The sequence below is a fragment of the Citrus clementina genome, unplaced genomic scaffold, assembly GCF_000493195.1.
Source record: "Citrus clementina cultivar Clemenules unplaced genomic scaffold, Citrus_clementina_v1.0 scaffold_5, whole genome shotgun sequence".
Classification (NCBI taxonomy): Eukaryota; Viridiplantae; Streptophyta; class Magnoliopsida; order Sapindales; family Rutaceae; genus Citrus; species Citrus x clementina.
Window position 1 is genome coordinate 31,713,103 of NW_006262201.1, and position 16,564 is coordinate 31,729,666.

Below are 16,564 nucleotides of genomic sequence, written 5' to 3' on the forward strand. Positions count from 1 at the left end.
GACAGATCTGGTTTCGATCTTTGTAATTTAAATGTATTATCAGTACGAGGTGAAGGACTTTTTTGTCGACTCAGTCCAACACAAATTCAAATTACTAAAGCAACGTGATACTGGTTTTGATCTTTGTAAATTAAGCACATCAATACGAGGTGACTCTCACAAGACTTTTGATGTGCTATTGCCAGTCAAATATGAGACGAAATGTGAATAGACTCAGTTAGTTGTGTTGTTATTTAGGAGGTCGAGTCCAGATAACATCCAGCTCACTTGCCTTCTCAATGACCAACATTTTGTGAGCCAAGCGTTCGACTTCAAACCACTTAATCTGATGAGATGAATTTTCAAGCCGAAAAACATGCTTCAATTAAAAACAGAGACAGCAGGTGCCCTGTACTCAGGATCCGATCATACATATACAAAGAATATCTGCTATTAAGAATTTCACATCTCAAGTAGTTGAAATTTAGTTTCGAAAGAAAAGAATGGAATAATTGATAATAACAATAAATTACTATATCGCATGCATGTTCAGGTGACTTAATTTGCATTTACGCTTGCAATGCCTGACGTGCGCACGTGATCGCAAAAATAAACTTGAATAGAATCTCTCACATTCACCAGAAAATTGTTGCACATAATAATAATACAAGGGATGCACAGAAATGGTAAGTTCACACATCTTTAGTTTAGATGATCAAATGAAGGAATTGCACACAGATTTTTACGCTTCCAAAGCTGTAGCGGCAGCGTGTAAGTTACAATACAATTGAAACTAGTTTAGTCGAAGCTCTCAGCATGTGATGTTTCGCAGAAGGAATACCAGTTTCAGAGAAATATTATCTAATTTTGCACACCTTTCACGGAATACCAAAAAATAAATGATCAAATAAAAGATTACTACAAAAATACATTCCTATCAATCATCATATAATTTCAAACTATATGTGTTTTTTTTTTTGGGTTAATCGAAGGTTCCTGGAAGTTGCAAGTCCCTGCCGGTGTCAAAGGGAAGGTACCAATCTCGTGTTCGTCCTTCCAATGTCAAAGGGAATACTCTGCACCTCTGCGCTAGTGTTAGCCCCTGCACTCCAGTCATGTCGTTGAAGCGCTCGACGTGCACCAGCGGGCCACTTTTTCCTGAGTATTTGAGGTCGAGAAAATGAAAATCTCTTGGTATCATAGTGCCCATGATTTCAGCTGAAAGCCGAGATTAATCATCCAGCATTATTCTCTAACTGAGGGGCTTTCTCCTACCCTGCATTTGTCATGATTTGGTATAATCGTTTTGTTTTGTTTATTTCCTCTTATTTGGTCCAACTTCATCTTGCCTCTCGTTAAATGCAAAATCATCCAGCTTCAAATGGAAATCCTCGAAATCCAAATTCTTTGCACTATATTGATCCTTCAGGCAGATTGAATTCTTACCAGCAGGTAAGGTTTTGTTATGACTCACATTTTGACAAGTGATCTCTGAACTCTGAAGGTCATAAAATGGTCATTTTGTCCAGTGTTTTCGACTTAGAAAATGCATGTGACTTTCAAGTCTTTCTATGGCCGTCATAGGGAAATAGATATTTCAATAGTTCGTAGAAGTTGAGAGAGAATATCACTGATTAGTTATTGGCCTCTTAAACCATTTACAGGCAATAACGGAAATTGGGGAGGTCATACAATTTTATGATTCTGATAGACGCTTTCCTGCATGGGGATTTGGAGGGAAGACATTTGATGGCACTGTATCACATTGTTTTAACTTGAATGGAAGAGCAGGTGGCTTTGAGGTAGGGGTAGCTGGAGTTCGCAACTTTGCTATAATCCTTATTTGGTTGGCTTGTCTCCCATAACTTTTCATTTTTAATAACAAACAATATAATATGTTTCTACATTTTTAAAAAAATTTCCTTGGAATTTTATCCTAAAAGATGTGTATTTTATCCTCTTCCATTTTTTCATTAACTGCTGGTTTCTTTATTTAATAGGCAGATGGAGTTGAAGACATTATGGCTGCCTATGCAAGCGCTCTAAACAATGTTTCTTTGGCAGGACCGACTCTGTTTGGTCAAGTGATCAACACAGCTGCACGAATTGCTGGACAGTCCCTCTCATACGACAGAAGCAAGTATTTCATCTTACTCATGATAACGGTGATTACAATGATTCTATATATTCACAGTTTTCTCTTTCTATCATTCTTTTTGGGTGATTTGTAAATTTGCATGGTCTATCTAGGATGGAGTTCTGACAGATCTCCAAGAAACGAAAGATGCTTTGGTAAGGGCTTCTGATCTTCCCCTGTCAATTCTAATTGTGGGTGTGGGAGGTGCAGATTTTACACAAATGGAGGTACACAATGTTTTCTAACTGGAATATCTTCTTACTAGCATCGAACTTCTTTTTTCTATAGTTTGATAGATTCAATTTAGAGTATATATGCAGTGTGGTATTATCCCACTTTTGTTGCAGATTCCTGATGCTGATAACTTTGTTGGCAGATTCTTGATGCTGATAATGGCCGTAGATTAGAGAGCTCTACCGATCGGGTAGCTACCAGAGATATAGTACAATTTGTTCCAATGCGAGAAGTTCATAGTGAGTGCATAAGATTCTTTGAAAAAATTAGTTCAAACTATTGAATTTGGGAGTTAATTCACAGAAGTTTCTAAATTTTTTCATGCCTGAACAAAGGAACCCATTGTTTTCTGAACAGGTGGGCAAATTTCTGTTGTACAAGCACTTTTGGAGGAGCTGCCTGGTCAGTTTTTGACCTACATGCGCTGCAGAGATATCAAACCACTCAATGTTCAGATGGCCCAAACATGCGCTTGAGTAAATATTCATATATTTGGAAAGGATACAAAACCAAGCCAAATATATTAGACAAGACCAAGCCAAACATATTAGGCTATACAAACATAACATAGCAGAAATTGATAATGGTACATTACATATGTTAGGATATAGCGGTTTTAGATGATGGTAAATTACATATGTTAAGATAGAGTGGTTTGTAACTAACTTTTGATGGCTTAATGAATTGATTGAATTTGTATTTAGATTCTATCAATGATCTCCTATCCATGTCTTTCGATTTTTATTATTCCCTCTACCCACTTGTTTCACAATTGTTTGTGTCTGATGGCCTAAAACTCCAGTTTCTGTTGCTGTATTATCATCTTTGTTGAATATCTACTACAATGAACATGTGCTGAATGTCAACTTTTACTACTACACCAGCAATCTAACACATGGCTCACGTGCACACAAGACAAGTCTGATTCACACATCTTTAATTTAGATTCTTATATAGTCTTTCAAGATGTCTGAAACAGCATAGATGAAGGACCCTTCCACCATTCAACCTGGAATGATGTGAGTGAAAGAAATTTCCAATAGGTGCACGAACACAAATATGATGCACACATCTCTTTAATTAATTTAGGGCTTAAAGAGATTTTCAGATGCCTACAAATTGAATATGGCAGATCTTGGACACCATCCATAAGAAATAAAACTAGCCTCAAATTGGATTTATGAGTACTCAAACAAAGCTAAAAGCATAATAATGAATGAAAACTGAAACAAAAAATCCTCTCACCAACACCATATGACTCTTAATATATAGAAAGAACTCAAGCTCGAGCCTTATCCAAAATGCTGCACAAGTAGCATGAATCGTCTTCATAAGTTTGGAGACTCTGTAGACAAAGAGTAAAAAGACATTGAAGGTGTAGTTTTTACATAATTAAATTGCACAAATTAGCCTCTATTAAGGACACATAAATCCTTCAATTCTCTCTCTAAGCAATTAATTTCATTTTTTATTCTTTTATTTTTCGCTATGTCTGTCTAACAACTAATCCTCAACATAACAACAGAGCAGAGTAGTTATATTTTAAAAAGATGTACCAATATGATTTAACAAAAATTCAACATAAATAAAACATTTTTAGTTAGCAAAATAGAATAAAATCAAAACCTCTCAAATTATATAGATTTTATCTTACCACTGTTTTTCGCATCTTTCTCCTTTTCATTCGCCTTGGCGGACTTCTCTTTCTCTTTTTCCTCCTCTTCCTAATCAGATTTAAAATGAATTCATAAAAAAATTAATATGTACTTTTTTCTTTTTACTTTTATATATATATCTGTTATTAAATCAGTAATTTTTAGAAAAAAAAATAAATCAACATCTCATAGTGAATGAATACTTACCTTTTTTCTTTTAAGATATACATATTGAATGGTTGTATTAAGGTCCCGATCCCAAGCCCAAAGTTTTTCATCGACTAGGCTCAGCTGCACTTTCTGTAACTTGGGTGTGCTTAATTCCCCTTTTGAGAAAATCTTCATATTGGGGCAATTATGCACCATTAATCTTTCCAGAGATGGGAATTTGAAGTCGCAATTATTCCCAGAGCAGCTGAAACTAGTCAGACTTTTTAAGTCCCAAAGCTGCAATTCCTTTAATTCGCTGAAAACAATTTCATCTTTTGCTGCATAATTATCTCCCTCATCATCCTCATCTGCCACTATTTCTGTTATCATCTCGCAGAAACTTATCTGCATTTGTCTCAGTCGCACCAGACTCCTTGCTGTTGAGGATGTTAGTACGTGTATCATTCCATGGCAACTACTTACCTTCAAAGTTGTTAGGTTCTGAAACGATGTCGAGGATGGCACTAGATTAGTCAAATTGCGACAATGAAATATCTCTAGCTGTTCCAAATTGTTGGTATTGGTTGACTCTTGTTTGAAAATCTGCTTTAGTTCACGACGATGGTTTATCCCTCTCATCCTTGCATTCATCCCATTTTCAAGGTTTTCAAATGATCTGTACAAAACCTGATTGTTTCCTCCTACATAGAGAATTTTGATGGTGTGAAATCTATGGAGGAAATCGTCAAGTGATAAAATAGTACTTGACTCATCAAGCCTGACATCAAGACATTTAAGTTTGCAAAGCCAGTCTTCTGGAAATAGGCCTATGTGCTTTTCATCAACACTCAATTCTTCCAAATTGGGGAACACCTGGGTGATCATCAATCACGAAAAAAGCAAGATGGAGTTAACACTTCTTTCTTACGATTTCACAAATTAAAGTAAATACAAAGCATTCCATTTAAGAAGCTAGTATTTCATATGCGGAGATGGAGTTATACATATGCGGAGAGAGTATGATTTTCAGCTGTAAATACAAAGTAAATACAAAGCATTCCATTTAAGTAATGTGTATTTTCTTCCATTCTCTCTTCTTAACTCTTGTCCAGTAGATAGATTTTCAAAGTTTATTAGATTTGTGCATAATCTCTATGAAAAAGACTTCAATTATTCTCAAATTGCATTTAAACTTTGAGATTCTTTTAATTGATCCGTTTATTTGGTTTGAATTGAAAATCTTACAAATTTCTTTTTTAAAAGTTTAATAATATAGTAAGAAGCTAGTATTTCATTAATATTCATCCAACTCAATGGAATTGGATATATTTACTATTGTGCAAGAATGGATTTTATTGTACATAAAGTTTAATAGAATATGATTTCTTAATTTGAGTTTTGTCCATCTTTCTATATATATTTCAAAAATATTATTTATGTTAGCACAAGATGACCAATTTCTACTTCAACATCAAAATTGATAATCATTTTGTATGTAACAATACTGTACTAAGGAGTACTAATTTGGAAATAGCTCTTGAACGATTTTCAGGGAATTAACTATGGCTTGAAAAACTCTAAATCTTATGAGTATTTTCTTTGTTTGGCTAATCAAATGCACTGTCTCTTCCGTGTATTTAACTAAACATATAGACATAAAATAAAAAGTAGAAGAAGAAGAAAAACTCTGATAATTAAGAGAAAAAAAATTGAACTAACATTATTGAAGAGTGATAATTATGTTTATTGAAGATTTATTGAATTCAATATTCGATAATGAGAAGATTTATTGAAGAGTGATAATTATGTTTATACGGTATTATAAAGTATAAATAAAGTGATTTATAGAACTAACATTTTCTTACTAAAAGACAAAGTGATGAGGGCAATGACGAAAAGAAAACTCTAAACTCTCAAAGTAGAAATGCTTTTAAGTACGTAAGAATTGAACAATAATTACAAAAATCTTGCACGTGTACCTTTTCAAAATGCAGATCACGACGCTGATTTATTCCTGTTATCACTACCTTCATTCCATTTTCAAACTCGTCAGGTGGATCTTTCCAAAAATCATCGTTTTCTTTTATAACAAGAACTTTGATGGCGTGAAATCTGTGGAGGAAATCGTCAAGTGATACAATAGCAGTTGACTCATCAAGTCGGACATGAAGACATTTAAGTTTGCAAAGCAAGTCTTCTGGAAATAGACCTATGTGCTTTTCATCAACAATCAAATCTTCCAAATTGGGGATGGCCTGGGTGATCACCAATCACAAAAAAAGCAAGATGGAGTTAGATCTTCTTTCTAACAATTTCACATATTAAAGTAAATAAAGCATTCTAATGATGAATAATATTGATGGCCAGACAATATATATATACATACATACATACATACATACATACATACATACATACATATATATATATTGTTCTCAATTATTCTCAATTTACATTTAAACTTCCAGATTCTTTTAATCCATCGGTTTATTTGGTTTGAATTGAAAATCATACAAATTTATTTTTTTAAAAATTGGATATTTTAACCTTTTTTTTTTTAACAAAAGCAAAAAGAATAAACAGCTTGAATTGCTAGCACATATGAAAAGAAGGAAAATTTGCACAAATTTAAAAAAATTAATAATATAGTACGAAGCTGGTATTACATTAATATTCATCCAACCCAAGGGAATTGGATATAGTTTACTATTGTACAAGAATGGGTTTTATTGTAAATAAAGTTTAATAGGATAAAATCTCTTCATTTGAGTTTTGTCCATCTCTCTACATATATTTTTAAGCATAATATATATGTTAACATGAGATGAACATTGATCATCATTTTGCATGTATGTGGCTTGAAAATGGCACTCAGAAATACTTTTGATGTACTGTGGCTTGAAAAACTCTAGATCATATGATCATTTTCTTTGTTTGGCTAATCAAATGCACTGTCTCTTTCGTGTATTAACTGAACATATAGGCATAAAATAAAAAGAAAAAAAGTAGACGAAGAAGAAAATCTCTTGAAGAGTGATAATTATGTTTATTGAAGATTTATTGAATTCAATATTCGATAATGAGAAGAATTATTGAAGAATGATAATTATGTTTATAAGGATATTATAAAATATAAATAGACTGATTTATTTAACTAACATTTTGTCACTAAAAGATAAAGTGATGAGGGCAATGACGACAATAAAACTCTGAATTCTCAAAGTAGAAATACTTTTCAGTACGTAAGAATTGAAAAATAATTAAAAAAATCTTGCACGCGTACCTTTTCAAAATGCAGATCACCTGTGCAGAAGCTTGTAAGCTGCGGAAGAGAACGAAGCTCAAGTGTCCTCAATTGAGTGAGTTCAATCACTTCAGTACCGTTATTATTGCTGGATTCATCTCCTCTCTCGGCAGCAAAAATCACTTCCATATTTTGGCAACTACTCACTTTAATGGACTGAAGTTGTTGAAGGCCTCTGCCAATGACCAATGGAAATACATTTTTCAATTTATCACACCCTTCCACCTCTATGGTCTTTAATTTGCAAAAGGACTCTGCTGTGAGTGGACCACGACATATTTCCTCAAGGTTCCTTAAATCTCTCAGAAATAATGACCCCAAAAGGGGGAATGCAGTCGTCCGAGCTGGCGTACAATCCATTGAGTCAACAAGACAAGAAAGGTTGCCATTACGTCGGATTTGGAGACCCTTCAGTTTTGGAAAGACTTCTCTGCCTAGTTCGCAAAGAACATTCTTCATGTCAAGCGATCCACCTGAAGTTAGGTCTTCAATACGCTTCAATTGCATGATATGCCCCTCGTTCAAGCAAATGTTGGCACCATTTGTGAGCTTCAGTTTGGATATTCTAGAAATCCCATCCCACGCGTCATACTCCCTGCTATCTCCTATCAATATCCTGTACCTTTGCAGCATTTTGAAGAACGACAAGTCTCTTGGTAGAGTCTTTTCATCTTGGATGAGTATTTCTAAAGAGGTCAATTTAGATAAATTATTCAACTCGTCAAGGCTGGCATTTCTTCTTTCACCGTCGACTCCTTCAACCTTCCCCCACTGAATGGGACTCTGGCCAATATACAATTCTTCTAATCGTGATAAGCTTGATATAACATTTGGTGGAATAACCTTTAGTTCGAAACACTTGCTCAAATTCAACAACCTCAATTGAGTCAGCTGGCCTATCTCTCCAGCCAGTTCCTCCATATCAGAACCTCGAAGCGCAAGGATGACTAATTTCTTTAGGTCTCCGATAATGGCCATGTCTCCTAGTTCACAATCATCGAGAGACAATGTTTGAAGGTTTTGCAAGAGACCAAGCGATGAAGGCAATGCCAACAAATGCATCTTAGTGAAATCTAAAACTCTAAGCTCTGTCATCCCAGTAAAAAATTTATCTGGGATCCTCAAAGAAGCATGACAGCTAATACAAAGGAATTTAAGTTGCGGGCATTCGAACCCTTGAGGAGGCTCATTAATATTACTATTCTTTAAGGAGATTGCGGTGCAAACCTTCAGTGTATCCTTATCTGGCCAGCTGGTCAGCGGAACAACCTCATTTTCCGCCGCAAACACATGTTGGTCTCTTGACGCAATTGATCTGGCTACATCACGAACAACATCATGCATTGAAAACCATTCACTTGAACCGCCATCAAGCAACAAACAAGAGTTCTTGAGTTTATCAACCAATGTATGTGCTCTATCCCGTGCCTCTTCCAACGTGTTGATGTTTTGAAACAGACCCAAACCCATGCCATAATAGAGTAGGTCTTCAACACAAGAGAAGAACGTGTACCCTATTAGCAAAAATGTTTTCTTCAGTTCCTCTCCGTTTAAATGATTGTAACTTAGCTCTATACTTTTGTACGCCACCTGCGTTGTTCCAGTGAAGTTTCTCAAGGAAGGCCTTCTAAATTCCAGCAAAGCATCCTTCCATTCAGACAATCTCTTATTTCTCAATGCCCTTGCTACGGGTACAATGGCAATGGGCAAACCAGCACATTCCTTGACTAGCTCTGTTGCTACAGATTTCAGTTCACCATTTTCTATGCAATCACCTGTCATCTTTTTGAAAAGACTCCAAGCTTCTTTTTCGTTCAGAACATCAACAAAAAAATTATGTTGACAATCCATCTTACAGGATAACACATCGTGACTTCTTGCTGTCAGCAGAACTTTACATCCGCCGTTGTCATCTGCCAATGGAATTCCAATCGCCTCCAAATCCAGACTCCCCCAAATATCATCCAAGATTATAAGGATCTTCGTCTCTTTCTTCAATCGTTCAAGCAGCCTCCCTGCTCTTACAGTTTCATGACTCTGTTCGGCCAATTCTAAGCCTATCTTCTCTGCGATTTCTCCTTGTATATTTTTTATTTGCGGTGTTTGTGAAACACGTGAAGAAATGACCTTCTCAAACAGATTATTTTCCTTGACCTGCCTGCCAACTTCTTTCACCAGCGTTGTCTTTCCAATGCCACCCATCCCGTACACCCCAATCATGTTGAAGTTACGGTTGCTGAGTGCGCCTAGTACCTCCTTCAAGGTGGACTTTCTCGATTCAAAGTGCATGAAATCCTGGGTAGACTTAAGCCATGTCTCCTCTGGAATGGTACGGAAAGAAACACTGTCGAATCTCCCTTTTTCATGGAGTCCAACAATAGCATTCGCCTCTCTTTCTGCTTTCTTGCTAAGCTGGTACCGAGTCCTCAAATTAGGACATAACCCCTTCAAACACCGGTTGTTTGAATTCTCTTTGTCTTCAATAAGTGTTTCGACTTCATTGATCTCCTTGTTCGCAGCAATCAGCCACTCCTCAACGTGCTGTTGAATTCCGTCCCCTTTAATTCTAGAATCATCAACCTTATACTGCACACTGTCTCTAGCATTCTTTAGCTTATCGACTTCATTATTCAGCTTCTCGAAGTAGGTCTTGTAAGTGCAGCAGTAAGTAAATGGATAAATTATGGGAGCAACCAAGTACTCTGCAACTTTTGCAGCAACGGAGATAACAATTTCCATTATCCCTTTCTTTTTTATTTTTCGCTTTCAGAAAACAGGGGAAAGCAAAACTAATCAAACTAAGCAGAAGTAATCAATCAGCTGGGATGAGGGAAATAAGAAGTTTGGATAAATTGCTAAAATAAGAGGTTGAATAGATTTAAGGGAGGAGGAGAGGAAAATAATGAAACAAAGGGGGATCCTTTTTCTGCTAAGAAAAATTGAAAAGCGAGTACAATAAATGAAAGATTTGCAAAGAAGGTGTAGGATCGAGGACAAGAACGATTCAGAAAAGGGAGACAGAAAATGAAGAAGAGATTTCAGAGAACTCTGGAGATAAGGGAAATGCAGAGGCAGACAGTTGTCATCTCATGTCTCAAGGGTAATCTGAATACTGCAAAAAAGCTAAACTAAATTCATACATGGAGAAGACTCATGCTTCCAAGTCAACTATAGATTCTTAATAACTGAGATAGATAGTTATAAGGGTTATTATGGTTTCATTTTAAAAAATAAAAAATTATAAGATATAAAATAACTATAAGAAGTATTGGTGTTATAGGTTAATTGGACAGCGCAAGGTGGCCTTTTGGCATTTCATTGAATTTTCTTGTTACCAGTAAGTGCTATGCTGCCGTTGCCGGACTTTATGATTTTCTTTTTTGGAATTTTTATTGAATTTTCTTGCGCTTTTCTAATAACTCCGCTATAAAGCCCATGTTTCGGGACTTTATGATTTTTTATTTTTTTAAGAAATAGATATACAAATAAAATGAAAAAAAAAAAAAAAACCTGTTGCGTGGTCGTGTGGGTCCTCGAAATCATTTCGGCATTTAAATTTAATGGAACAGTTGGATGTACTCAGCTCTACACTTCCACGAAGGTTCCTGGAAGTTGCAAGTGCTGCCGGCATTTTCAAACTCGGAAGGTTTCAATAATTTTTCCTTTTCACTTTGAAAGGTTTCAATAATTAGCTTTGATTATTGTATAATATGTGATAATCTAGTGATGATGAAGATTTATGTGTGTGATTAAAAGCTAAGCTAGTGGATTTGTAAGCGAGCCCACGGCGAAGAATTTGAGCAAGTATTTTTATCTTCTTTTTGTCACATTCTTCTAATTAATTTGCTTTCACCAACAAATATAATTAATAATTAATTTGTAAATAGTTGGATCTTACGCTCAAATTTTGACAATACATGAATTGTAATGTATACATATTTTTCAAGTGTAAACTCTATTTAAGAGAGGATCTCAATTTTTAATTAGAGAAGATCATAGTTAAAGCACACAATGCGAGAATAATACTGGTTGCGCTGACTAACATCAAATACAAACAAGGAAGAAAGACTATTAAAGCTTTCCTTACAGCATTAATCTTGATTATTTGATAAACTAGAGGTGATCACTGATTTATATTTTTAGTGCAAAACAGAATACAATGCAAGAGCTGATGGCTTTCTTTGCTGTCCTCATATTGTCACATATTTTGTAGCTTTCTCATTTTTGATAAGTCGCTCGCTCAATAACCTATATGGGTTAGGGTCTTGAGGCTGAAATCTTTAAATTGAAATTGTCATCATTTCATTCATGATCCAAGATTCTATCGTGTATAATGGGTAAGACAATCTTTTTACTTCAAAATTTTTACATAAATTTTTGTAGTTTGATGGCGTCAAATCCGATGGAAACGAAATAAGTGACTTGAAAAGATCAATTGATCAGTGATTTGTCAAAAGTTTACTGATATTATTACCCTATGACAAGATTTTAAGCTTTATATCCAGGCTAAGGTGACAAATAACGTAGCACTACAATCGTCAATCTTACTAGGTGATGACAATGAAAGATCACATAACCTACTTATTATTTTATATGCTTTACTGTGGAATCGACAATTGCTATATTGCGTAGCGTTTATTTTGGGATCATCAAATACAAACAACGACCACGATAAAAGAAAAGAAAGACTAATAAAGCTTTCCCAGCAGCGTTAATCATGATTATTTGATAAAATAGAGGTAACAAATAATTATATTTTTGGTGGAAAACAGAACAGAGCACGTTACAAGAGCTGATTGCTTTCTTTATTTTTTGTGAATATTAAACCAAAAATACAAGTCAATGAAAAAAATTGAAAATAACGCACCATCAAGTCAACCTTGGTGCAGAAAATTATTAACATTTAATGAACTTAGAGGAATGAGTTGGGCTAAGTCTTTAAATCAGCTCTGTCGTGGAATATAACAGGAAGATTGAAAGAAAAATCAATCAACTACAACTAGTATATAATATAATGTTTTCACGCATCTTTTATAAATTTATTGGGAAACACTATTTCCGCTTATTGAAGAAAATCAAGAAATGCTGATTCCGTCATGCTTACTTTCATAATCATTTATAAGCTTTTATACGAATCCTTGTGTTTGAATATAATAATGGTTTCAGAAATGCATACCTGTTAGTTCTCCATTTCTTGACTCCGAGGAAAATTTGACTTGACAGATGAAGCAGTGTTATAAGAGGTTTGATTACTGCGAGCATTTCAACAGACGGGTGATATGCATACACAGCTTCTACGCTACCACTACCATGCTTACACCACAGCTGCTTCCTGTTGTAAAACGTTGCTGACATGTCATCATACTGGACAGTGGACAGACCTTCCGAGGTTATTCTTCGAAGCGTTTCATGATGCCACGTGTACTTGATTATTTGACTAATCACGGTTCACAAGTTGAGTGAGCTATTCACCAGTCACCAAACCACCTTCCTGCTGCAAAGAATGTTAACTGAACTTTGACTTGGTCAGAAACTCAGAATTAGTGGTGCACGTGATGCTTACACGTGAGGACCCCAATGACGAATTCCAAAAGCTGAATGATGTATGTGTGAATTAAATATAACTATTGCGCTCTAGTACATATATGTCATATGTACACTAAGTGGGTGTAGTGCAACGAAGGTGCTCTAATATTTTTTCAGTGAACACAATATAATCATCAAAGTGAAAGAAAAACTTTTGAGGTTTTGGTGTATTCATTAGTGAAATTTGAGCCGAAAAGAAAAATTCATATTTGTAAACATCAAAACCAAAATCATTTGGACGTAGTTGCTGAAATTGATTAGGTCATTTTTAACCTTAAATTTAAGATCATTAATCGTTGCATGAATGTTTTGATTTTAATACCAGTGGCAATCACGTACATGTTTAATGATTTGATTAAATTTGTGTTTAGTTCTATAAATGATTTAACTAAAAAATTCAAAAATGTTTAAATAACAATTGTTATTATTAACAATTTAACTAAAAAATTATTATTAATTATTGTTAATAGATTAATTAATTACAATACTTTTTATTATTCTTATTAATAGTAATTACAATAAACTAGTAATTATAATTATAATCCATTTAATAATAATTATTTTTATTTAAATGGAGGGTAGTTTGGGAATTTAAAAAATATAGGGGATAAATTTGATACGCTAAGGGTTTTAATGAAATAAAATAGAGTGCAAGGGGCTGAACGAAATGTTACAATATAGAAATTTTTATATACTTATTGATAAATTGTAAATAATATTAAGTAAAAGGGGCTGAACAATATTTTACAGCAAGAATTCAGAAAAAGACAAACGCAGCTGTAACTGTAACTTAGAGGAAGAGGATCCTTAAAGTTTTTAATGAAAATCTTTAGTTGTTTAGTTATCAAAAAAAAACTTTTAAAAAAAGTTGTAAATTAAAATTACTTTAGTAACAAGTTTATTAAACCTGGACTCATCTACTTTGCAACGGCTGCAAGGTACAACTAATTTTTTTTTTAATTTTATTCCTTTACCTTTGGATTTAATGAAAAAGGTAATTTCAATGGTAGAGATTTGTCCATTTGAATACTAACATTATATTCTTGATAAGTATTAAAAACACAAAAAAATGAAAGAGTTAAAATTTTTAGCATATAAGTCTTTATTGTTTCCAATTTATATTATTTAATTAGTAGTAAGTCTTAAAAAATATTTTAATTTTAATATTATATATTTTTATTTAAAAGAATAAAATTTTAATGTTATTTATTTTATTCAAAATAAATATTATTTAATATTATTTATTTTCATTTTATTTAATTTTATTTAGCGTATGCTTATTATTATATTTATTCTTCAAAAAACTAAATAATATTAAATAAAATAAAATAATCAATAGTGAATCATAAAAAATAGATATAATTTTTAATTAATATTATTTATTTTATTTTATTTAACGTTTTATAGTCATAAACTTATCATTATATTTATTCTTTCATAAAACTAAATAATGTTAAATAAAATAAAATAATAGTAATGAGTCTTAAAAATTAATATTATTTTTAATATTATTAACTTTATTTTATTTAATATTATTTATCCATAGGCTTATAATTGTATTTATTCTTTTAAAAAACTAAATAATATTAAATAAAAAAATCAATAGTGAACCTTAAACAATAAATATTATTTATAATATTATTAACTTTATTTTAAAAAATTAATTTTATTAATTTTATATTATTTATTCATAGGCTTATTATTATATTTATTTTTTAAAAAGTTAAATAATATTAAATAAAATAAAAAAAAATATTGAGCCGTAAAAAATAAATATTATTTAGTCATAAACTTATTATTATATTTATTCTTTTAAAAAAATAAATAATATTAAAAAAATAAAATTACATTTTAAAATGTCACCAGCCAAAGCATATAAACTTATAAATAAATGTAAAAAAATAAAATAAAATTACATTTTCAAAGGTCACCAGCTAAAGTATATAAACTTATAAAAAAAAAAAAGGTAAATAAGAAGGCTAGTAAGGGGTTAAAGAAAATTTAACATGCATAACATAACTCCATAAGACAAAAATGGTGGCACCTTGCAACTGTTGCAAAGTAGCTGGATCCTATTAAACCTATATGTTATAAAACAAATGAAATAGGATTATGCATGCAGTTAAATAGGTGTATTTTAGAAAATCTAATTCTTTTAAGGAGCTCTACAACCTATTCTCCTAGAAGTCCAAAATTTAAACTTCTCTTAATAAAGACAAAATAATATTTTTAATAAACTCTATTCAATTTATAGCCAAACGATGCCAAAAAATATTCAAAAGCAAAATTACTCTCTTGATCTATTAGTAGAGAAATCATACAAAATGGACACTTAATGGTCAATTATTTTCCCCCCTTTTTTTTTTTGTAGTTTTACTTTTCCTATAAACATTATTGTTTAGGAAATAATAATAACACTACATACTCTCCACTAACACATTAATTAATTAAGAGTATTTCCTCACTAGCACGCATTTAATTATCAAATGATTATCAAAAGTACGGCTAAACTTTGGTAATTAACAAAACAAGTACTCTAAGCTCTGTCATCTCAGTAAAAATGTTATCTGGGATTCTCAACGAAGGATCACTGCCAATAGAAAAGTATTCACGGTGTGGACATTCCAACTCTTGAGGAAGCTCACTAATATTACTATTATTTAAGGAGATTGCAGTGCAAACCTTTAGTTTATCCTTATCTGGCCATTTGATCTGTGGGACAACATCATTATCCACTACGAATACATGTTGGTCTCTTGATGCAATTTGTTTGGGAGAGATACTGTTTGGGATAAATACGTCGACGAGACCAGGAATGACGAGCAGATATCTGATGGCGGAGTTCTGCGAACCGGTGTGTTCCGTAAAAGCCTGGTGCGCGGAAGAACAGGAGCAGAAATATCCTGCTCGTCCACGATGTTGTCATCCGCGAGGCCAATTCCCTATAAAAGGCATAAGGCCATTCCGGCTAGAGGTCAAGAGGCGAGGAGACCCGGTCGACGGCAGTTGGCAAGACGCGCTCTCCAGCACGAGAATCTAGGCACAACAGCCACGCTTTCCCCAGAACCGTGGCGTAACACGCAAGATCTCACGGAACCATGACAGCCACGCTTTCCCCAGAACCGTGGCGTAACACGCAAAGTCTCACAGAGCCATGACAGCCACGCTTTCCCCTGAACCGTGGCGTAACACGCTAGATCCCACGTTTGCCCATAACGCAGCAGTTGGAGTCCCATACCGTCTGGGAAAGAGCGGAAGACTGAGATTCAGAGGAAGCCTATAAAAAGGTAGCCAACGAAGGTAAAAGGGTTGGCATTTTTGAGAGAGAAGGAAAAACCACGAAAAAGCCATAAGACCTGTGGCAAGCGTTCCCTGAACCTTCATATCTGACTTGAGCGTCGGAGGGTTTGCGCCGGGGGAACAACCGGCGTACTCTGACTTGTCTGTTTGTGCAGGGACATCTGGAGAAGAAGCATTACTAGGAGACCTCCTGGTCGTGGTGAAGTTGATCGAGCAGAG

General features: G+C 33.8%; 2 protein-coding genes across 3 annotated transcripts; one reads left to right on the forward strand and one right to left on the reverse strand.

The window, feature by feature from the left end:
• The first annotated feature begins 1,287 nt into the window (after positions 1-1,287).
• Positions 1,288-3,050, forward strand: LOC112098304 (protein BONZAI 3-like). Its single transcript, XM_024184263.1, has 6 exons — positions 1,288-1,431; positions 1,644-1,781; positions 2,044-2,119; positions 2,230-2,343; positions 2,493-2,589; positions 2,708-3,050. The coding sequence occupies exons 2-6, from the start codon at positions 1,759-1,761 to the stop codon at positions 2,824-2,826; spliced, it is 429 nt and encodes a 142-aa protein (XP_024040031.1). The 5' UTR covers positions 1,288-1,431; positions 1,644-1,758; the 3' UTR covers positions 2,827-3,050.
• Positions 2,695-10,658, reverse strand: LOC112098301 (probable disease resistance protein At4g27220). 2 transcript variants are annotated; one of them, XM_024184261.1, is made up of 6 exons: positions 7,439-10,658; positions 6,135-6,410; positions 4,213-5,028; positions 4,005-4,074; positions 3,596-3,695; positions 2,695-2,774 (listed from the first exon to the last, which is right to left on the reverse strand). In XM_024184261.1, the coding sequence occupies exons 1-5, from the start codon at positions 10,196-10,198 to the stop codon at positions 3,679-3,681; spliced, it is 3,939 nt and encodes a 1,312-aa protein (XP_024040029.1). In that variant the 5' UTR covers positions 10,199-10,658; the 3' UTR covers positions 2,695-2,774; positions 3,596-3,678. The 2 variants fall into 2 exon arrangements, with proteins under 2 accessions (XP_024040029.1, XP_024040030.1); XM_024184262.1 differs by lacking the exons at positions 2,695-2,774; positions 3,596-3,695; positions 6,135-6,410 and having other exon boundaries at positions 3,985-4,074.
• Between the last annotated feature and the right edge of the window lie 5,906 nt (positions 10,659-16,564).